A 24,035-nucleotide genomic window follows, 5' to 3' on the forward strand; every position below is an offset into this window, starting at 1 on the left:
CAGATCTCCATCAGATGAGCAACTTGCCCTGGGAAAAATTGGGGTCTGAAGATTTCCATGCACACACACACACAGTGCTTATCTCACAACTGAGATCTGATAAAATATAGCAGATCCCATTCAACTCAAATGAAAAGCTGCCATTAATTCTAAATGTTACCTACAGGTATGTAAAAATGTCCTAGATTCAGAGTCAGACCTTAAGGAATAATGCATAAAATGAAAGGAAATCAGCCCAAAGTCTATTCTGAGTTTTACATTGTGTTCCTATCTCTGCTGATGTGTTTTGCTTTTGATTCAGAAAACTCAGAATAGGATGGTAGTTTTACAGAAAGCTCACACTCATCTTTTAAGACCTATTTTTTAATTTGCAAAGAATAGGTCACTTGGTCACACTGAAATGGAAGGGATGTCTATAGCTTCTTTTAACAAATACAGCTGCATTGTGTAAGAATTTAAAATGCTGAAACCCAAATTTCAGGAATCCAACCAGTTCTCCTTATGGAAGTGAGCTGAAGTTCTCAAGTTCTCAGCTTCAGTTTCTCAAGTATCTCAAGTTCTCAGCTCCACCTAAATGTAGCACTGTGCTACAAACCAACTTCCCCCACACAAACTAAGCACTGGAGGCATTTACGTTTCAAAGTAATGCATTTGAAATATATACTGCCTCCTTGCCAGAAACGTGAGAGCTGGTCTGAGAGCTGAAGACAATGTAAACACATACAGAAGTTGAACTGTTTACACTGGAGACACAGCAGCACACTTCTGCCTCCCCCCTCCAATTACTTTTTGATATGCTTACAGTTACTAAAGCTTTGATTGTGGATTAAATGCTATGAGATAAGAACAATTGAGCTTAATATTTCTCCTCTGTACATCCACTCCATGGAGACCTGCATGCATGCACTCCCATGTTGCTTGAGCCACACAGCCATGGACAGGGCTGCTGCTGGTGCAGTGTTTATATTATCTCCATTTTGTGCAGTCTAAGCTTCCAAATGGGGGACACACAGAAACTGAACTGTAGAGAAACCACAGTTTATTTATTTATTCTGACATCAGTGTCTACAACATTCATTTTGAAGACACTACTGCTCAAGTAGGACATGCTTTTTAAAAATTGTTTAATTTCTTCTTACTGTTCTAGAAATACAGTACTTGTATGAACACAGAACCTGATTTTTTTTATTTGCGCCTTTTTTGTTTGTTTGTTTTTAATAACAAAGGATGCATAAGCTTGATAGTGAGCTACGAAATAGAGAAATTCAGGAAAATTTAGATCTGCCTGATGCTTTGGCTCCTGCTGCTAAAACAAAGGGAAGGAGAAATCAAATTTGTGCATGCTTTTAGATCCCACTGGCACCGTGCAGTTTCCTACAACTTTATCCCCTGGGCCATTTCTTTCAAAATCACAGTAATTTTAACTCAGGTAATTCCTTGTTTCAATAATTTTAATTCTCACTCACGCAATTTTACTATCCTCTTAATACTGCATAACATACCAATGTGACCACAGAAAGCAAGTAATTAAGGTACTGAACTATTCAACCCTTCAACCCTGATCTACAAAAATCTCCTTTTCAAAACTACTACCATCACCTTCTTAAGGAAGAACTTATCTAAAGGAGAGCTCTACTCCCAGTTTTCCAACCAGAAAGTTGTTCACTACAGGTAATGCTCAAATACCACCAGTCAACAGGAATGCTAATCCTTAAGTGCCATTAAATATGTACAAATACTTGCATATATGCAGAGGTACAGTTCCTCCAGCACTTTGCCATGGACGTACTGGAGAGGCAATTAGATAATACATAACATGGTACGCAACACCCTGACTGGTACCTTACAGATGAAATGTTCAGCCAGCTCATATCATATTGAGTGTCTCAAAGCAAAACATGCCTAAAAAACATACATTAGAGTGCTTTGATGACTTAGCTTTTAGAGTTGTCTACCTTATTTTACTTTCATTCTTATCTGACGTAAGAGTAACAATAGCTTTTTTGTTTGTTGGTTGGTTGGTTGATTGGTCAGATTAGCTTTAGCTTGGCTGAGATTCAAAGCCATCCCACCGTCACACGTGTGTTGATGTAATTATCAGCTAGGGAAAAGCACAATAGCTGGAGAAGCCATCAGGGCAGTGCTGCTGTTTTGGTTGTATCAAGGGGAATATGAAACCGCAGCCTATGAGCAGTGCTCTGGAGATCATTTTCTCTCCACTGATTACAGAGAAAGCCTTGATGAGCACTTTAGACCAGACAGCAACCTGTTAAATTGCCACAATGCACTCACTTTTATCCCTTACCACTAATAGAAAAACACATTTATTTACACCAAAAAAAAAAAAAAAAAAAAAAAAGCCAAACGTGAGCTAGAAGTTTCCCCTTTAAACATCATAAAAATGTTATGATTCGAGCAAAAATCAATACTGCTTGTGAAACAAAAAGGAAATTGGCTTGCTTTCAGTAATTAGAAACAAAGATAGCCCACTGAGTATTCCATGCAGACTTCAACAGGAATGCTAACAGAAGCATGGGGTTCATGCAAATACTCTTTGTAATGAAAATGGAGATGGTGATTTCCAAGTCAGATATATTTCTACTACTTTCCTTCTGAGTATCTATACTGGAATTAGTACTTTGTGTGTACTGCCCATGAAAAGTATTAAAAGTTGAACACTGTGATTTTCATAGAATCATAGAATCACCAAGGTTGGAAAAGACCTAAAAGATCATCCAGTCCATATATCTGTCATAGTAATAATCATAGTAACACATATGGAAAAAAGAGTTTAAATGAGTTTGCAATCATTAGCAAACATCACAAGAGGTTGTATCACTGTTGTCAATAACCATGGGTTGGAGCTGTTAATCACTGTATTCTCCTGCCATGCTCCTGCTCAGCCCAGAGATGGCTCCTGACCCAATGAAGAGCGCTGATGTTTGAACTAAAAGCAGAAAAACATTTTCGTATCAATACCACCTAAGAGCATTCTTAAGAGGATAGCTATTTATTAGGGAAAATTATCAAGCAAAACTGGTTAAAACATCTCATCAGCATCATCTACTTTTTTTTTTTTTTTTTAGAAAAAAAAAGAACAGCATGAACAACATGTGTTTGTATTAATATTTCCAAACAAGGCAAATACACAGAAAGTTTGGTCTCACTTCAAACTCTGGTACTTAGGTTTGTAGCCCTCAACAAAACAGCCATACAGATGCAATGAACAGTTACACAGCCAGCCACAGCCACCTTCCCAATCCACACAGCATAAAGCAGCAAAAAAAGGTGGCAAAGCTGGAAGTACACCTGCTAGATGTTAGACCCTTCTGAATGGTTTCCTACTCTAGGCAGTGAATTACTCCTATGTCAGCCAGTAGTGAGATGAAGACTCACTAATTCATATAGCAATGTTCTTTATCACGTAGTAGGATACTGGCTTATCACCATCTTGAAGGAACAATTATCCCTAATAAATCACAAACTACACTGCTTAAAATATATGAGCTTCTTTTTACATCTTTCCTTAAATACTTAAATAATGTGATTAGATGAAATCACAAGTCAAGAAATGGTCTCTGTCAAGTGAAGAGCTGATGAGAAGCAGAGCAATTAATAATATATATTATAAACTCAAGATGACATTTTAACCAAAGATCCTAATTCAGAAATTTTAATTTTTCTATTATCCAGAGCAAATGCAGTTATGATCTTCATAGCCTTTTTCCACGAAATGTTCCCAATTTTTTCCTGTCATCACTGCCTCTGCCCTCCTTGGTCAAAAATGCCTAAAAGCAAATCCTAAACAGGAGCAGTATTAAAGCCACATACCCTCCAAAAGAGATAATAATGAACTCATAAATAAAATTAAGACTAAACCAATAGTAACAAACAGATAAAAATTTAATGACCACTATAGCTATCTATGGGTAACAAGGGTGACATTATTCCACTGTGAGCCTTCCTCGCGCAACGGTCGACAGGCAGGCATTCCTTCTTAAGAGTCTTACAAAATATGAGCGTTGAGCCTAATTCCTCCCTTTCTTCAATGTTTCTGTGAATCTGGATAATAAAAATTATTAGGTTCCTGAATATTACCTCATAGATCAGGTCTAGGTACAAATCTCCAAGTAAAACAATGCATTAGTTATTGCGCAAAAAATGATTGAATTTCTTGTATTTTCTCGTATATATGCACACAATTATTTTGTTACTTCATTTCTAAATAATTTGAAAATCTCTGAAAATTTCAAACTGAACATATAATTTAACATCACTGCAAAGACATTAATATACAGCATTAAAATTTTGGTTTGTAACTGATAATAATGCACACAACTCAGAGTTTTTATGTATTATCAAAAAAAAATTTTACTACAAGATTGTTTTTTATTTTATGAATATGATGATTTTTAACCACTCTGACTAAAATTAGACATTTGTTTTTTTCTAGAATGATCAGTGACTAAGGATTTACAACCATTACAACTCTTGATTTGTTGCATTTATGTTAAACCAAGGGAAAAGTGTTACAGAGACAGAAAAAAAAGAAAAAAAAAAAACACAACATGTTTTCTGGTTATAAGAAGCAATGGAAACAGTCTAACAGGGGAAAGAGAGAAGAACAGTAAAACGAAATGAATTGGTGGAGACTGACTTAGTAGAATCAGATAGAAGGAAGCGCCTTGTTTTTGGCTATATCAGAAAACTCATAAAGAAATATCTAAAACTAAGAATTTTCCATGTTGTCATCATCTGGTAATGTGTTTTTGTGTATTCCATAAGAGACAGATTTGTAACCAACCAACCCAATGCACACGGAATTCTGTTTTCTCCAAAGTGAACACTGAAGGGATGCAGCCACTGCAAGCAGCTATGTGGCCTGCTGGGAAGTAGGTCATGCTGCTTCTGGTAGGAACTCATATGCCACACTTTTGCTTACACTTACATAATTAGGAAGTGGAACTACATGGCATTGAGAAAACTTCACTTGACCATTCCTTCTCATCCTTCCCCAGACGGTAAAATGGAGCTTTCTGAGCACCTCCCTCAGCACTGGCTTGTGCCACCACGGTACAACTGGCCATGTTTAATTATCACGTACTAGATTGTAAAGAGTTGCTTTTAATAACACTACTTGATTCACGTGGTCACATTTAAAACATAGAGGGCAATGATGTGAACATGAGCAAAAGGAGCCAGTAATACTGATTAGAAAAGAAATCAAGCAGCCATGCATTTTTACAGCTAACAGGAGGATGCTTTGTTTCAAACAATCGTTTTCTGATAAGCCTATACTGCAGGAAGGAAAAGGCAGATACATTCAGAGGAATGGTTTGACAAAGGATAAGAAACCACCAGAGCAGAAAAACATATCTAAGCTTTCATTTCAGTCCAAGAAATATCAAGTGCTACAAAAATTTTGCTCAGGTAAAGTTAAAAAACAGGATTATCTAGTTCTAAATCCAGAATAATCTTAATCATTAATCTTAATCAAGTCCTCTTAATCATTGTCATGACTTACTATTTTTGTTTTTGCATGCCTGTTTATTTGCAACATCCAAAATACTAGTGGGATTTAAATTATCATCAGATGTACTATAAATAGCGACAATTTTTTGTAACAAGTTTCTGAGCTTCAAATAAGCAATACTGTAAGCATCTTAATTTTACATTGTGTTTTTTTCCTTTTGCTTGCCATTGCATTTCATATTCTTATTTATAGGCTTTTGTGATTATTCTCTCTACCTGTTCAAATTGCTCATTCTCATCTTTGCTCTAATCAGTGCTTCCAGAATTTGATTTTTGTTAAATAGACAGCCTAGGAGGAGAACAGCGGGAGAACTAAGGCAACAAAAACAAATTTATGGATGGGAGAGGCCCCTAACTTTAAACATTCTTAAAGATTGACAGGAGAAATTTCACAGAGTAGTGTTTGGAGAAGCAATCCCTCTCCTAGCACGGTCACACACTCAATCTGCTAATGACTCCACCTCAACTATGGGACCACAAAACCCCTTGTCATTTTTAAACTAATTTTGCATTACTGAGTAATTCTTCTCTGGGATGCTCTCCCATCAATGCTGGTTAATGTCAGTCAGCACAAAGCCAACAAGGAACTGGCAGAGCCTGCTCTATGAAGGGTTAGAATCCTCTCGGTTCTCTTAGACGATCTGACTTAGCTGCACTTATATCAAATTAGAATATAACAAAAAAGTCCACAAAACAAATATGGGAAAACAGTTATACTCATTTAAGCACCTCGTACTTGATCATCCCATCCGAATGCCAATTTAAAAAGATGAGAGTCTGTGCATCTATCTGTGCAAAATACATTTTTGTATCACCAGTGTCGTAAAACAACTTTCTGACTGATGAAACATATTCACTTTTGTGTAGTTTAGCTTAGATTCTCCAATTAGAGCATATCAGCTTTATCCCAGTTAATGGTCCTTCCATCAGCGTCATCCTGCCCAAGAAGCTAGGACACTTCTACCCTGCAGATTATGGTCACTCTCAGTTTAATTCCAAAACTAACTAATTCTCAGGCTCTGATCTGCAGGAAGCCAACTTGTTCCTCTGGAAAGAAGGGAAAACACGGCCAAGAGGTAAGTTTGCTCCACGTAGAGAATATGGATGTAAACCATTCCAAGACTGGCCCCTTCTGCCCAGGGCACTCCAGCACTGGTCCAGCATGCTATGTGACCTCAGATGCCTTCACGCAATGCCTGGTGGCAAACTAAACAAGCCTCCAGCTTCAAGTTTCAAGAATAGCATGGCTGTGGGCTGTGATATTTTTGGCTCTTAGAACTGAAGAACCACACACACATAGAAAATAAACAAAGAATACGTCAGGGCCAAAGAAACACTCCGTGAGCCAACAGCAATGCAGTGTGGTCACAATATATCTGCTCCAGAGGTGCCAGGTCATTCCCTGTCACAGCACACAAATACAGTACAGGTAGAGCCTTTATTGGAGACACGGAAAGTAGCCAATCAACTAAATAAATCATATATTACACCAAAGGAAGAGGAAAAAAAACACAAGAAAGAAAGGATGAGAGAACAGAACTATGTTTTAGTTCTTCATATTACTGGTTTAGAAACCAGGATTATCTGTTTAAAATGACAAAAGCATGAAAGCTGCCAAAATAGTGGTTCCAGAGCATCTTATTTGGCAACTGGGTATTTTGAAAACATCACCTTAATAGATAATGAATTCTGAGCTAATCATAAAGATCATGAAATGTTCATAAAGTGGTAGTGAGGAAATCCAATTCCTCGACAGAGAAAGAATAAAAAATTAATAGTTAATTAAATTTTAGGAGTCCAATTATCTGGAAGGGAATGATGAAGAAAGCACTTTAAAAGGCAGTGGAAGCCTGGAGTAGCCAAAGAAAGAGAACTTTAAAAACATGTCCGTACAGAAATACTTACTAGACTGCTATGCAACAGAATATCAATAATTTATCCTACTTATTTAAATATGTATGCCTTTTTTTTTCCCAGTGTATTTTAATGCATTTTATTCCATAGAATCAATTTTTGCGGTTATCTCAAATCCAAAACAGATGGAAGATAATGAGGAAGAACTGAGAAAGTCAAAGCATAATTATAATTTTTAACACACTTTTAGGATGAGCAATTTGTCAAGCTGCACTCCTGACAGAATTCATGATATACAGAAAGCTTACGGCATAGTTAATCCCAATCATAATAATCTAAATAATAGACATATTAAGGTTAAATTACCTCAACATCAGGCCTAGACAGTCAAATAGATAAATACTTTTTAGAAATATCATTTTGTTAGTAAGTAATTTGGTAGTTTAGAAATGCCAGACATATCTCTTTTGCTAGACTTTTCAAATGATTATAATTGAATGACTCAAGAAATACTAGGACAAAATAAGAAGAGAATATTTTTTCTACATATTATTAAAAATAACCAGTACCATCGCCTTCAAATGAGCTTTACCCTTAAATAAAAATGCATTGAACGCACTGGAGCCTAGGTACTGACTGAGGAATTTACTTATATATACATACAAAATTATCTTCCAAAGGCAGTTTGCTCTTCAAGTACTGACTCCTTTAAACTTGCCACATCTATTTCTTGTTGCTATTGGCTTTCAGTCCTTCATTTAGTTTTCCAGCTACTCCATTCAATGGGAAGTAACTTCCCAAGTAAAATGCATCTCCACATGTAGTCACTAAAATTGAGGAATTCCTTTCATTTAATAATTTGGTGACGCTTTTGGAGACAAACCTGTGCAGTGTAGTCTCTTCCCTCTCAATGCTTTTATTTAAGTATTTATCTAATGCTCCAATTATTAGTCTCTTTTTTTTTTTTTCTATTTCTCTGCATACATTTTTAATTCCTTCATAAATAGATGCCTTTTTGTGTTTCTTACACAACCAGTGAATTTTTCAGTATAATTGCCAAAAATCCAGTAAGCTTAACAGCTAATTGCTTCAAGTCTCCTGCTCATATTTTCAGAATTTTCAAGAGAAAATTCTCCTCAATATAAGTTTTCATTCACACTCTAATCATGCGTTTTTCCTTTCTTGCTTTTCCTCTTCATCAAATTTAAGAGCAAAGTACACTTGATTTAGTCTGCTTTTAATTAAAGGCCTTCTTTCCCCACAGGTTTTTCTGACAATATCAGAAGTACTTTCTAGTGCTCTTGGCTCCTCCTACACTGTCCTCCTGCAATTATGTTCTCTACAGAAAATGTGTGGCCAGTTTTATTCTTTTTTTTTTGCATACTTTCAATTATCAGTATCTTCTAAAAATATTTATTTCCCAGATATTTTTTTGACAATTACATATCAAGTGTAAAAGTTACATACTACATTATTGTAGTGTGTTATATAAATTAATCTTTTTATATACTGAATTAAAATAGTTCATTATCTACAAACTATACATCCTCTGGTAATATAAAAATATTATCAACATTTCCACCCTCAATGTAAGAAGTAAACACTCCCTGACATGCGCAATGGCTACTAGCAAGCACCAGAAGGCTAAGCAAACCAAGTAAATGAAATAAACTGTGAATATCAAAGGGACAGAACCATGCTGAGCTTCCAGTTAGAGAAAAAGGCCCACTAATAGATATATTTAAAAGTAGTGAACCATCTCATGAAGAAATCAGCAATACAGGTTGTGCTCTAATGGTGTTTGACATAACAAGTCACAAAACACAGAGGACAACCTGTCTCTTGCAACAAATGAACGCCCAGACAAAAAGCAAATAAAAAAACACTCAAATCATAAATCATCTGTTTAACTTTTCAATCAGTATGTGACACGGTAGGACAACTGCTGTTTACCTCAAACAAGTATTCCCCTCTTTCCCCACCCCCAGAAAAATCTTGCCTTTTTTTTTTCTGTATCCTTACTGAGGGATAGGACACTTCTATAAATTCCATCGTTATTACTCCTTGCAAATACTTTTAATGTATTTAATTTTTTTAATACTTTAAAAAAAATACTTTCAATCCCAAGACTTGAAGTAACAACACTTCCAAAATTATCTTAATACAAATATAAGAATCTCCCTCCTATAGCTATAACACATTCGAAGTACAACCAATATCTTCTGACCACAGTTTTTATCTTACTATTCATACATACACCTATGTACCTAGGCACAGATAAACTGCAATTTTATTTGACTAAATGATCCTTCAGCCCCGAAGAAGACAAGTTTTTTTCAGTTTTCATCACAAGAGATATTCTGACCCCCCTCTGATTTCAGAAGCTTACTTTGAGTATTATATGACATGCATGCTCATTTACTAAGCATTCTGTGTATCTCCATCTAGGCACAGTACTGGAAAGCAACTCAAAGATTTCTGTCTTTTCATTCCTTGTCAAATATTATCTCCTTGAAAATATCATACAACTGAAACTAGATAACACCTGTCACTGAAGTGCAAGCAGAGCATTTACAATGTCCTAGCACTTTTCAGATTACTCCTTACTGTTAACTCAGTGTATCAAAGAGACAACAAACTATTCCAAGCTTTTCAATGATCCTCTAAACTTCTATAATATTCATCTGTCTCAAAGAACTATGGCTGCTCGCATCTCTGTTTAGTCACTTGAGGTATCTTTCTTCTGATTAGAGATGAGTCATACAATCTGGATCTAGACTTTTAAAATAAATCAAACAATCCTTTAGTTATTAAGAGCAGTATCTAATTACTTGTTTTCTCAACCTTGTTTGTAATGATGGGAAATGTCTTCTCTAACTTCACCTAGCTAAATGTTATTCTCACCATCCTAAAATAAGCATCTCTTGTAAGAGTGGGATGAATCCCCCACTAGACATGCTCATCTCTTTTTAATATGGAAAAAAAGAGCATAAATAGCCACCAAACTCAGCTACTACACGCCCGGTAGCTAGTTATCCGAAACATTCAAATGGAAAGTGCATAGCATTAGTTTACCTACTTATCTCCTTAGAGATAAGATACTAATACATAACGCTTTATGGCATTCTGAAATTCAAGTGCAAGCTCAAAAACAAAAATGAAATTCTTAAAATACAAGCTCCCGTTTCAAGCCTGCTTGGAATTGTCATTTGGAAGGTGTTTTTTGGCTTAATGGTGCATTTATTTTAGTTATAAAGCCAAGTACACACTTGGGACATCATCTTTTTCTTTTCTCCTGTATATTGTTCACTATGTTTGCACAACCTGAGTTGTTACACTTCTACTTATTAAGCCAATTTTGCTGTTCGCTTCCATCCTAGAGATTTCAAACTTTGTCAGTGGACTATGCTATAGTGATCTTCACTTCATTAGTCACCTGCACTGTTTATAACTCTGCCCTTCGTGGTATCTGCCCTCTCTATCAGCTCACACTGGTTCTGGCAACTGAAGAGATGCCAACTGGTTAGTTTTGCTCCTTTAAATTATTCATATTGATTACTTGGCAAATGTGATGTGCACGCTGGCCTTGAAATGCAGACAAAGCAAAGAGGCACAAAACCTCTCTCAGTTTTTATTACTGTGGCTAGTGCAAGTTATTCTAAAAGCTATTTTAATATTTTAGACGTTTCAAACAGTGCAAGCTCAACAGAATAAACAATATTTATATTTCTCTGTGTATACAGAGCCTAACACATCTTGAAGAATATTTTAATACTAACAACAGTATTAGTCATAGGTGTGATCCTCATGTCTTCTTTAATAGCATCCTATGCTCATCTCAGCAAATATGGCTCAGGCAACCAAGGAGATTGATTTCAGACTCATCTTTTTATCTTTGTTTTCCAGAAAAAAATGATCCAATGACTTAGAGCCTTTCCTTAAGGAATTAGATAATTTACACATTTTACAGCCATTTTCTCTAAACTTTTAAACCTACTTCTTCTCTTTTGGCCAAGCTAGCAAGTAAGAACAACTCTAACACAATCAACTCAGTTCAAGTACTATAAAGACTGAATATTTCCTACAAATGCTTATATCAAGCAAACACAAAATGAATAAAATCTCAGCTCAGTAGATTAAATCTCACTATAGGACCTTCAGGTACTCAATTAAAATTAGGTAATTAGTAACTCAGCAGTTGATACAGCTTTTTCACAGTCACTCATAATGTTTAACGTCTCTGTTTCCCAGAGCTTTCCATATCATCAGCCTTCCCCCTCATTAAGATTACTTTGGAATGGATCACTTACTTTGTGATACGGTCAATGTTAGCAATTTGCTTCTGATTCCGGATTATTTCTATTGCTGCCCAAAGATGCTGGATCGCCTTTGTATCTGCCTGTCGTCTCTTCGTTAAGCGTGCCATGACCTGTTTACTTGGTCAGCTGCAACCAATAAATTAAAAATATATATATTAATGAACTATGAAATAGAATACACGATCCTCTTGCAATAAGTAAAATTACACAAAAAATCTGTTAAAAATTCTGTTAACCTCTAGCAATCCAATCTGTATACAGCATCATGTCTTCTTCTGCTTAAAGAGCAACAAAACCCAAAAATATACAGCACACACCACATCACAGAAAGACAAAAGGCAACCAGCAAAAACTACCAAATCAATAACAAATAATCTAATATAAAATGGGCTATGAAAAGACACTCAGGTCACATCTCAGTTCCATAACATTTGGTAAAAAGCAGAAGTCACCCTAACCTGGAGTTCACAAATTTCCCCATTTCCCAAAACTCCTAAAAAGGGTGAACTTGAAACCACCCTTTATAAGAATGAATTCTGATATATTGAAAAAGTTGTGGCCACTGTTCAGATTACAGTACAGTTCTCAGATTTTTATTTTAAGATTTTTATCACCCAAAACAATTTTAAGAAAATCTATTATACACACAGAAACTAGAAATACATTTTCAGGAATGATAAATATTAAGAAAAAAATACTTTGGAGCAATTCCATTTTTTATAACAGCCTAAAACCCAACAGGACCAAAGTGCTTCTGATGGCATTTAACCATCTAACCAACCCTGTATGGGAACATAATGAGCATCTGGCTTTGTTTACAAATTTTCCAAAAGCTCAAGGCAACGAGTACAGATAAGCCATAAATCGCCTACAGCTCTACTACAGGCAACGGAACCTCTTTTTAAAAGCTTAACAATGCATTTTGATCACTAAATAACTTTCTTCCAGTGCCACCACTTTCTGAATGAAAAAAACCAAACTGATCTATCACTGTTACCAAAATCTATAATTTATTTGAGAGCTCTGTCCTCAAAATGAACTGTGTGATGCACGTGGATACTTGACATTAGCAGAATATTAACCCTGTTAACCTAAAACAAGACAAAAAACGGAAAATTAAGACACCATCTGTGCAATGTTAACAATGGAAATGTAAGTATTTAAAATTTCCCTCCTCTAAAAATTCACAAAAACTGAACAGATCTGAGTTTCCTATCAGTTGTGGAAATGTAATTTTCAAGTCCATAGGACCAACATGGACATGTCTAAAATTACTGTCAACCTCCAGTTCTGTTGTTAGCTCAGCAACGCTCACACATTCTACAGGTGTAACGAAATAAAGTACAACGCACTATTTTGGGGGGAATAAATGCAGTATTATGTAATTCATTTCCAAAAAAAAACAAAAAGAAGAAGAAGAAAAAAGGTTGATGTGAAGTGATATGTGTATGTCCAGTTGCAATTGTGCACGAGGCACCTCTCTCTCCTGGAGGCACCAGGGAAGAGCTGAAGTGCACAGGGCTCTTGCAGACACAGAGTGATCCCATCGGCCCGACACTTCCACTTCAGAAATCTTCTACCGCTGGGATTTAAGGCGATTTTGAGGGAACAATAAAAGAAAATATGACAAAAATGCAGCCAAGAATGACAGCTAGTAGATAGCATCACCTAAGAATGATTCAGACAAAGTCTCTGTTGGGAATAGTAGAAAAAATCCTGCATCCCTGTGAGCTACTCTGCATTCACATTACAGAATATGAAGACATTATAAGTAAGAAAATCCTCCTTATTTGTAAGAGAATCATATGATTAAGTGTAGAATTTAATTCTTAAGGAAAACAGATCTGTAAAATACAAAACAGGATTTGACACTAACAATAAAAAGGACAGTCCTACTATCTCAAAGGAAACATAAAACTGCTTGTTTAAAACAGAATTAATTAAAAGTGAAACCATTCCTTATATTCCATCCGTCCCCTAAGAATCTGCTTTAAAAGTTGGTAGCCAGGATGGCAAACAGGCCAGCCACTGAGCTCATACAGCATCACAGCCACATGTGAGAATCAAAGAGGCAACATCCTTCTCAAACAGTGTGAAACAACAGCCCAGTTGACACTCTATTTCATAACAAATAAGTAGTGTCTTTTACTCCAACCATTTTTGAGGTCACCATTATTTGGTAGCCTGGCACAGGCAGCCCATGCGAGTGCAGCACTGAGTACTGCCCAGAGGCAGAATGTAAGGAGGAGGCTTTTCTCTCACACCCCTGCGACACACCAGGCTGGGCCCCATCCTCCATGCAGCCTCATGTCAGAGCAAGGCCTGGCCTGTGGGGCCAGGGAACTAGCTCCCACTTGTATCTTCTGGGAGAAGAAACCCATGCCCAAGAGAGAAGGAAAGGATCAATGTAGTTAAGGTTTCTGAAGATTGCAGAGCTGCACCAAAGATGGCTGAAAGGGGGGAAAAAGATGCACTGCAGAGGCCCTATAAGCTCCTTTTGAAGACACTCTATCTTCAGAAAACATACAAGAGCTGCTGTGAAGGTAATGCCTCCTATGTGATGATGTTGGCCCATGATGTCACGAGATGCATTTTGGTGCAGTGGCAGTAGAGGTTGAAGCTTCCCACCAATATCCCATTACATGTTGCTGCTGTGTGACAGATGGCAGCAGAGGGGCAGTCTGACAGAATGGCGTCTGACATGGAAGTGCTATGAAGCAAAGGTTAGGAATTGAATTCCTCCATGTGGAAAAAATCGTACCCACTGATACTATCAACATTTGGTGAATGTTTCTGGAGACCAAAGAGCGGGTGTGAGCACAGTGAGGTGGTGGGTGCTGGCTTTCAGCAGTGGATCAGGTCCACAGGTACACACACTGATGAGCGTGCAGGCTCTCATTCATTGCTGGTTAAAATACACAGCTCATAGTGGTGCTTATGTTGAAAAACAGTGCTTTGTACCTGAGAATTTGCTCTTTCAGATAGTGTATCTGTTGTTGTTTCCATGGAAAAAAAAAAAAACAGTCTAGTTTCAGAGTGAGCTACGAACACATTTCATTTATATAGCTCTGCTTTACTATTTACAGGCACTGTGAAACACAGAGTTGACATTCCACTACTGAAATAATGGTTCTTACAGAACACGCTTACAAAAATATCAAATAAACTTGTTATTTTTTTCCAAAAAAACCTGACTACATTAACATTATTTTCATCTTTGGACTGCATAGTATAAAACAAATATAAAAAGCCTCTTGCATTAAAGAAAAGTTGAATAGATCACGGAATATTTCTTCCTATTCTTTGCATTGTCACTCTTCCCCCAAGGTAAAACTAACCACAACAATATTCTTCCTGCAATTCTGAAAATATTTAAGCAGCTTTCTACATTATTACAAAGCCTGAGAAATAACCTGTCAGACTGCTGTTTAGAACTACTTCCAAGCAACAGAAAAGGCTCCCAGGGCTCCAACATACACAACTGCTTCATACAAATGACTTGAACTTTAATGGGAGACACATTAGATTCTTAGATCTATATTTATCACCACTGATTACTTGTTTACAAGAGGGTGCACACGTGCACACAAGAGAGCAAGTATACATTTCCAGTGCATGATTGTGTTCAAATCTGTGCCTTAGAGCTCAAGTACCGAAAGAGGCTGATTCACCCATGCAATGCTTTAAAGCAGTTTGAACTCCAGTGATGCTCTGAAACTATAAAAAAGAAAAGAAATTCTTGAAGAGATTTCTTATCCTCACCTTTTGTTACAGCATTTCTTTCGATACTGTTGAAAGAAAAACTAAAAGCTGAAGTAAACATTAATTTTCCAGCAGTGTTTTGAGAGCCAATGGTTTTTTAGCAAGGGAGTTCCCTGTCCATATGTAAATGTGTTTTATACCACTTCTGTAATGTTCTGCTAACAAGCTTACAGTAGCACAGTTTCGTAGAAGGCTGAAAAACAAAAGATTGCTAAAAATCTAACAATTGATATCAGCAGGACGTTTCTCAAGTTTTGCAGGCATTCCTGGGATCTGGTGATTATAAGGATTCTCTCTATAAAAGTTTGGTGCGCCTGACATGCCAGCTCACATGTTTAGATCACACACACACTCACAACAGTGCCCGAAGCAAATCATTTATCTTCTCCATTTTCAACTCCCCTGCTGTTTCTCAGTGTAATCTGAGTAAGCTTTTACTATCTTTCAATTCCCATTTGAATGTGCTATTTCAAAAAGTACACCTCTTAATTGTACACAACTTTCCTTAAGAGCTAACTATTACACGTTTCTTACTAATCAGGAAGGGCGAGCAGGCAGGCTCAGCAAACTGCTGTTCATCTTTTAGTACACACAGCACTGGTTATCTTCTCAAGCTGTGCAAAGCCCCTAGCAAAGTGTGCATTGCCATGCAGTGGCAATGTTAGAGCAGTGGCAAACCAGACTTACTGTCAAAACAGCAGTGCTCCAAGTCGTTAGACATGCACTCAGCCAAATCAAATGCTCTACAGCTGTCTGTTGCAGTTGTGATGGATATGGAAACCTGCACTGCAAGTGAAAACAAAATAAACAAAAATCACCTTGCAAATCAAGAGGTTTAGCCTAAGGAACCTCCTTGACCTGCAGCTTGTGTCCAATTTAGCAGATACTGCTGGACTCTACGTTTAGCTGGAAACTTCCTACAGAGAGAAACAACAGAAAGGTAGGTAGATCTTAAGCTTTAAGCTTTAAGATCTACTATTGCCCAAGCAAAATGTGACGCCACTGAAAATTTTGACTAATGAATTGGACTTTGCACTGAAGCAGACGGCGCTGCAGTTGGGTGCTGCTGCTCTGATGGGAGCTGCTAATTAGGAGCTGACAAGTAGTAGCTTGTTAAATCTCCTGCTTGTAGCTCACAGCAAGCAAGGCTACCTGTGGCGTTCATCCCCTTCAGTGCAAAGCCAAACAGGTTAAACTTCATCCCTGCTATGAGCTACCATTTGGCTAAGATTTGGTATGCAGATAATTGCAATGGAAAAACAGTTTAAGGAGTTGATCCTTGCCACTGCTCAGCTGCTAGTTTCTGCCTTACAGCATGGCATCCCTGGAGCTTGCTATTATTTCATCCACGCTACACAGTGAAAAAAAACTTTAGGCGTTACAGGAGGAAGAAGCTAGACTCAATCCTAGGCTTTTGTGGCTTTCCTGCTGTGAGACTGGCTGAGTTTGGGCGGTTATGAAACCTAGATGCAAACTTAACTACATATGCACTTTATAATGTGATGGACTCTAGTGTTTCTTAAAGGCTAACTTTTTATAGTAAGTATAAAACCATATGTATCAGTGGTACAAGTAGTTCCAAATGTTTAGTGCTTTGTTCTTGCATTAAATAGGAGTTTCATCTTAAAGTCCAGATCACGAATTTGGAAGCTGATATAGAGTTGGGGGTCACTGGACTTTATACAGATCGCTGTTGTGCTCTGAAGTTCTACAGTTTTACAGTTTACAATTAAAATACATCTTTCATCACCAGTTTAGTGGGAGGGTAAACATTTCAGTCTTTCCCTCCTAGAACAACTGAGAGCAAAAGTTCATTTTTATTGTATTTCAATATCATTCACTGATGCTAAGGCATATGATACTTGAATTCTTAAGCTCAGACATTCTGAATCATCAGTGTTCAAATAGTTGAACTCTCTTTTGAAACCAAACGTGGACTTTCTTGTTTACTTAACTCACCCTGCTAAAGGGAACTTGACACAAATGTTGAAGCAGTGAGGCCTCCATCCCACAAAGAGAACTTCTAAGAAAGTACAAGAGCAAGTCAGTGTAAACAGAGTATAACAAAACCTGGGGTGAAGCAGCAACAGCTGTTCAAAAAGAGTAATAATCATGCACTCCAACTAAAGGCTGTCAAAGTCATTTTGTTAGCTACCTAATACAAATATATGAACAGGACTAAGATGTAATCCTGCACTGTATTATCCCTCTAGACAACTCCAGCCTGGAATTTTACACACAATAGTGAAGGCTGTCCTAAAAACTGGAAGGAAACGACCCTTTGTTCTCACCTGGCAGAATTCAACTGAATAGAAATTTATCTAGCAATATAAGTTTGAACATGTGAAGAACACAACTGCCAAAGAAAGCAAAGTATTCAAAGCAAAGAGCTCAGGTTCTTACTAGCAATACAGCTATCAACTTTCAGGTGTGCATAGGTAAGCTGAAGCACGTTATATATTTTCTTCTAAATATTTGTCTCAATACAATTTTCATGTGCCCTGGTTCCATGTTTGTCTTTTAAAATAAACAGTATTGTGCTTTAAGTTTCAGATTTTTGCTATGTATTGAACACATGGTGAGCGATCATTCTTTTTACAGCTGGTAACAGAAATAACAGTTAAACCGGACTATCAAAACAAGAACAATGCAAACTATTGTTTGCACAAAAAAATACCAGCACTGAAAATGAACGTACTGTTAGTGCACTCAGCAAACTCCTGAATCAACGCAATTTAAGCTAAAAACCAGCATAGTGTGGCAACTTTCTCATGAAGGTAAGCTTTAGCTGCTGTAGTAACAAAGCCCCTGATTTCCAAGATGAGGATACTTGTACCAGTTGTACACTTAAAGGCTGCTCTCCAGAAGACTGCTCATCTTTCTTCACAGAAGTTTTCTATTCGAAAGACAATTGCGTCCAACTAACTTCCTCTAGTTATCTATTACCTAGATAATAGATGGTTCATAAAAGGTGATGACGCTTCTTGTCCAGTGTCACGCTTGAAAAATAATGAGTATGCTTCAAACTTACTTACTTTGGGAGTGACCAAAATTAACATATTCTACCACAGACAAAGAGCAAGAAGTGGGTCAGTTACAAAAGCTCAGGTGACACACATGGTGACAGGGTGCGAGCCCACACAGCATGCTAATATGGGCTTTCTGCAGTTTGACTGCACCCACTATCCCATTCTTCATTTCTCAAAGCAGTCTAGGACTAAAACAGGGAAAACTGCTCCTGAAGAACCCATAGAAAGAGTTAACAATGAGCAGAGCTACTTCCCTGTATACAAGCCCTTGGTAAATAGATACTTCCTGTCCACTCGTCTGACTGTAGCCAGCAGAGATGATTAATGCAGCTATGCATCCTGACAGGCTCTAACATTCACTTGGCTGTAAAACAGGGAAAATCATGGCCAAAGAAGGCTGATGTTGAGGGCTAGAACTTTCTTCTGGATGCTAAAACAGATACCACTTTGATTCTGCAACTGTCTCTACCAAAATTGAGAGGTGGAAGACATATTAGAAAATGCTCCGAAATGTAAATGAGAAGAGCAGCTCTTTCTCCAAAAGCAATCTTTTGATCATCATCTTCTTTTCTGCTCTAAAGGCTAAGGAGCTTGGTTATTCTGTGAGCCTCGGCTGTACTGATGCCACACATTTTCCCTCTCAGTAAATAAGTTAAAATAGATAAGGCATAACAGCATAAATAAATAAGTGATTTTTCCTAGTACATGCCCAGGAGAAGGAATTCCACAGAAAGTCAGTTTCACACTAATAAAAGAAGACACACATTTCCCAGGTTAAAGAATTAGCAATGTACAAAGAAGAGCTAAACCATGAGAAAATGTAAATTCATTCCAGATTAAGTAAGATATATGGTAAAACAAAGAGTGGATGTTGTCTTTCTGCAGATGTAATGTTTCAAATAGCTGTTTTTTCTCCCCCTCTCCTCTGAACTACATGTAACTGACATTATCCTTAAAGTGCAAATTGGGATTCTGCTGCTAGCAGCATGACTTAACTCTCAGATGTTTGTAAAAACTATTCCTCCACCAGGCTATATTTTTATTGACAAAAGGTAGCTGAATCAATTTTTGTTGCTCCTTAACAAAATAAAGACTGTCTGAACTTGTTCCTTTCCAAGTTACTCTCTTTGGCCTCTCCCTCTCCATAAATAAAAGCACAAATACACAACTTCTAAAAGCAGAAGTCAGCACATTAGGCAGACACAAGCACTTTCCTCCACAAGTCAGGCCACGAGCAGCACCAACCCAAAGGAAACTCATGTAAATAGTCATCTCAGGGAAAGCTGATACTATATGAAGAAAACAAGTGCCATTCAGAACAAACAAGGCTGCCAACAACTTCAAGCCCAAAATGTTTGGGCTCACCAGACATGGAAGCCTACTGAAATACACTCAGAACTCACAGAGTTAAAGCGCATTGATCTGTAATGCAGGTAAGATGAGCCAGAGATAAACAGTGCCAAAGCTTACAGGCTTTTACAGTTTTAATCAAAAGAAACTTTAAGGCGAGGAGAGGATCAAATTGTAAAATCTGAGTTTTCGATCCTGCTTCTGAAAAATTCAAGGTGAATGTCAGATAGAATGGAACTGAAAGTTTCATGCAGCTGTGGGACAGTTCATCAAAATGAGATCAACAGAAAGAATAATATACCGTAGAACTGGAAGCCTTTTCCCAAGTTCTCACATCACTTGTTTTCTTCAGTTTTTTTCCTTTGAGTGTATTTTCTCCTTGGACATAAACATCTAGTTTAAAAGTATCCTCTGAAGTATATTTACTGAATATGTTCTGTCCTTCATGCACAGAACCCAAAGTCTAATTACACTAATCATGCACTTTTCAATACAGCCTTTCTCTCATCTTGCCCCAAACCAAGTCTATCATCATTCCTTAGTGAAGCCTTAATCCCTATCCATTTCAAAGATCCATTCTGATTCTTTTTTTCCACTGATGCTCTGTTTTGTTTTTTTTTAAAAAAAAAACAACCTTAAAAGCAGGTAATTTGTTTTGCATGTATGTACTTCACATAGCCCTCAACTTTTCCCCCCCAAACTCTTCATGTCCAGACAAGGACGAAGCTTGCCCTAGGGACAGTTTACAGACATGTGAGAACAAGTCTTCAAGAAACTGATGTACAGCTCCAAATAACAGGATTTGGAAGTAAACAAATCATTAATGGAAAACAGCCAAATATAATCAGGACCCTTTTCTTTTTACGTTCGCTTCAATAGTTGATAAATAAAAAGTGGAAAAATGACCAAAAGGAAATTTTGAAAGGAAAGAGAAACTTAAAAGCCAAGAAATGATTTCAAGAAATAAAGATCTATCAAAGAAATTGGTCAGGTGATGAACATATGTCGAACCCTGGATATTGCCAGTTTCTCAGCAAACCCACATAACAGCTGACATCAAGCAAGCTTTGTTCTACCATTACAGGTTAGCATTTCCTTCCTACAAGTTGCTTAAGGGACAGAAAGGAGAGCAGGAGGAATACATCCCTTCATTTTCCAACCAGCTCTTGTTGTGGCTGATGGCACAGGAGATGCTGGCAAGATATTTCTTCTCTAAAAATTTTCCCCCAACACATGCTGTCTTAGACTGCAACCTTGAATTTGTTGAGCAGTTTCCCTCAAAGTTAGCTACTACATTGGGAGTACTGAAGTGGTCTCTTTGGATACATTTTTGACTACCTATGACTTTCAGATGCTTCCAACACGTATTTCTCATCTTCTCTTACCTGAAGCCAACTTACAACATATGTCTTTACTTTTTAATATAGAGAATTCTTCTCAAAGCTCTTCCAGGACCAGCTGGAGGTGAATTAAATTATGCACTTTTTTTGTTACATAAAATCCACTTCACTTCATCATGATTCTTGCATGTTATATCTTTTCCACATTACTTGCACAGGAAACCTATTACTTTGACCAATAGTTTGCTGTTCTATTCACAAGCAAGTCCGTAGCATATGCTGAAGCTAGAAGTCAGAGACTGGAGTGCTCTGCAGGATTAGGATACCTCTCACCACGACATTACAATCGGTATCTCTTCTTGCAAGTGCATCTGAAACCCATTTCTTCAAGCACTGATGATGATGGCAATGATACAGAGCAGATTACAAAGGCCCTTTAGGGAAGAAATTACTTCCTGAACACTTAAGAGCTCTTCCTGCTATACCATTATGTAGGACTGAGGTATATTAAAGGCAAAGAACCATGCTCTTCTTTTCTCTTCCACTTCCCTCAGGCACAGAAATATAGGATTAATAATTTTGTTGGCAGAAGCTGGGCTTCATTTTCAGATTATTTCAGTGCCAACATCTGGTTGGTCTATGACTTTATTCCTTTAACCTCAGCGCAGAGGAATAAGCCAAAGTTCTGGCACAGAAACTTAGTATAGTGATGGAAACTGAGGAAAGCACAGGGAAAGACTGAAAAGTGTGCCATACTTGAGTCTACCAACCCAAGGTAAAGCCCAGAAAAATTATTAGTTGTACCACTGATCTAACAGAAAATATAATTTATGAAGTATAGCTCCTACTCTGATATCTGTGAAAATCTTTTCACAGATAATACAAAGGAAAAATTGCAAGAGTATTACAATGTTCCAGTGTTACAATGCAGGGCAAGTCTTCCAATCAGCATCTTCTCTTTACACTCAAACAGAAGACACAGAGCCTGCTGGGCTGCCAGAGCACAGCTGCCCCAGCTGTGATGCTTTAAGCTGAAAGAGGTACTTAGCTCTGTCCACTTAGCCAGCACTGCAGGTCACGGTCTGACACTTTGTGACCCTCCTCAGCTACTCCCTGTTCTACAGAACCAAGAACATGGTGGAAGGAAGGTTAGTTTGTTCACAGGTGAGTTTTTGAACTGGATTACCAGATTGCTTTACTGCAGACGGTTGCTCCTTAGTTACATCCTTGCAGGGACATCATGTTCATCCTCACTGAAGTCAAATCCGTTAATAAAGAAAACAAAATATAACTTTGGGCAGACTTCACAGTAACAGTGATTTCCTTACAGATTTACATATGCATTTCTCACCTGCTAAGATTAATTCTGAAGTTTAGAGTGTGCTCAGCCCCTATTCAATTTCACTTGTTCACATTTGCTTCTAAAGGCTTAACTGAATTGCTCATTCTGCTTGTTTTATAATGACATGACTTAAAGCATGAGGGCTTATTTTACTATAGGAGCCAAGTTTAACTGTTTAGTGATAACAGAGCCCCAACAGGTGCCCATCGTCTAAGTGACCACTGCATTCTATCGTATACCACGAAATCTGAGAAGTTTCCCCACTGCCTCCACCTTCACCAACAGAGACAAAGTGTGCTGCTTTAAGTGATGACATGCTGAAAGAAGAAGAGAATCTTGCACTGGCATTTGTAAGTGAAGAAAGAATTAAATGTTTCTAATGGTTATAGGCCTATTCTTTTCAGGTGGAGAGGTTCTGACTTTGACCAACTTTTTCCTGTTTAAGACTCTGTTATTCTATCCTAAGACACGAAATTTCTTACCAAAACTGACAGTGGGTTTAAAATCTCAACAACAGAAAGATCTCCTTTTGGGGCAGACTGCAGGCCGCTGCCCACAACTCGTCTCCCTCCGTACAAAGCACCGGTTTGAACTGACCACAGCTGACCTCCCTGCGAGTCTAACAGCGGGCTGCCGCAGGGACACCTTCCTGTCTTCGTTAGAGCTCGTGCTATTTCTGCAGCCTTTGGGTGTAACTGTTTGTGTGCTGAAAATCCACCGATATTCACGTTGGTGTCTGGACTGCAGCTTCTGAGTTTACGACAGATGGGAGACCAACAGAGGAGTTAAAATCCTGCGAGTCCACACACAGCTTACAGCCAGTAGCCATCTGGCTGGGGATCTACATAATACCACAAGAAGATGACAAAAAAAAAAAGTAAAAAGAAAGAAAGAAAAGAAAAAAGGCAGTTACATTTGCACTTCCATTTCTCTTCCCCTTCTTTGTGCTTCCTGTTTTGAATAGATTTTAATGACTGCATTACAGTCTTTCATCCATTTCCCATAGATTAAATAGCTAGAATGCTTTCTCACTAGCACTTTCCACATAGAAATATAAATTCAGTATTAAGCAAGAAGTCCAACACATGACATGTCTATTCTAGGTAACAGTCAACCAGGTAGCATTTACAAAAGCAGAAGGGTCTGAGGAGAGAGCGCCAAATGGAAAGCACCAAAAAAACCTCACTCAGCAGCGCTGCCAATTGCTCTATAAAAACAATTTGAGGCAGAAGTTGAAATGCAGGGCCCCAAAGTATAATTGCTTAGGAAAAAACATGGCCAGCAAAAGTTACCAAACCTGTTCAGAGAAGAAAGCCGTGATTTATCCCCAAACGTGCTGGGAAAGCTGAAAATCTGGTTTTCAAAGGTAAAAGCATAAACTTCACTAAAGCTCACTTTTGCACTTCAGCATCTCCTTCTATAAAGACAGCAAATACTGCAATACACAGAAAACAGAATAAAAGACAGACACTTTCTCCCCTCAGCTTGCCAGAGTGCTCAGAGAGGT

At 37.7% G+C, this 24,035-nt stretch overlaps 1 protein-coding gene across 4 annotated transcripts in view; it reads right to left on the reverse strand.

Annotated features, from left to right (window-relative positions):
* The window catches only part of ZMYND11 (zinc finger MYND-type containing 11), a 102,080-nt gene that overhangs the window by 49,052 nt on the left and 28,993 nt on the right, over positions 1 to 24,035 (reverse strand). For all 4 annotated transcript variants that reach the window (XM_042888155.1, XM_042888154.1, XM_042888152.1 and 1 more), the window contains exon 2: positions 11,697 to 11,831. In XM_042888155.1, coding sequence (XP_042744089.1) covers positions 11,697 to 11,812 — 116 coding nt within the window. In that variant the 5' untranslated portion in view covers positions 11,813 to 11,831. The remainder of the gene's footprint in view (positions 1 to 11,696; positions 11,832 to 24,035) is intronic.

Source organism: Lagopus leucura, unplaced genomic scaffold (genome assembly GCF_019238085.1).
Source record: "Lagopus leucura isolate 7727_CA_CO unplaced genomic scaffold, USGS_WTPT01 Super-Scaffold_100157, whole genome shotgun sequence".
In the NCBI taxonomy this organism is placed as follows: Eukaryota; Metazoa; Chordata; class Aves; order Galliformes; family Phasianidae; genus Lagopus; species Lagopus leucura.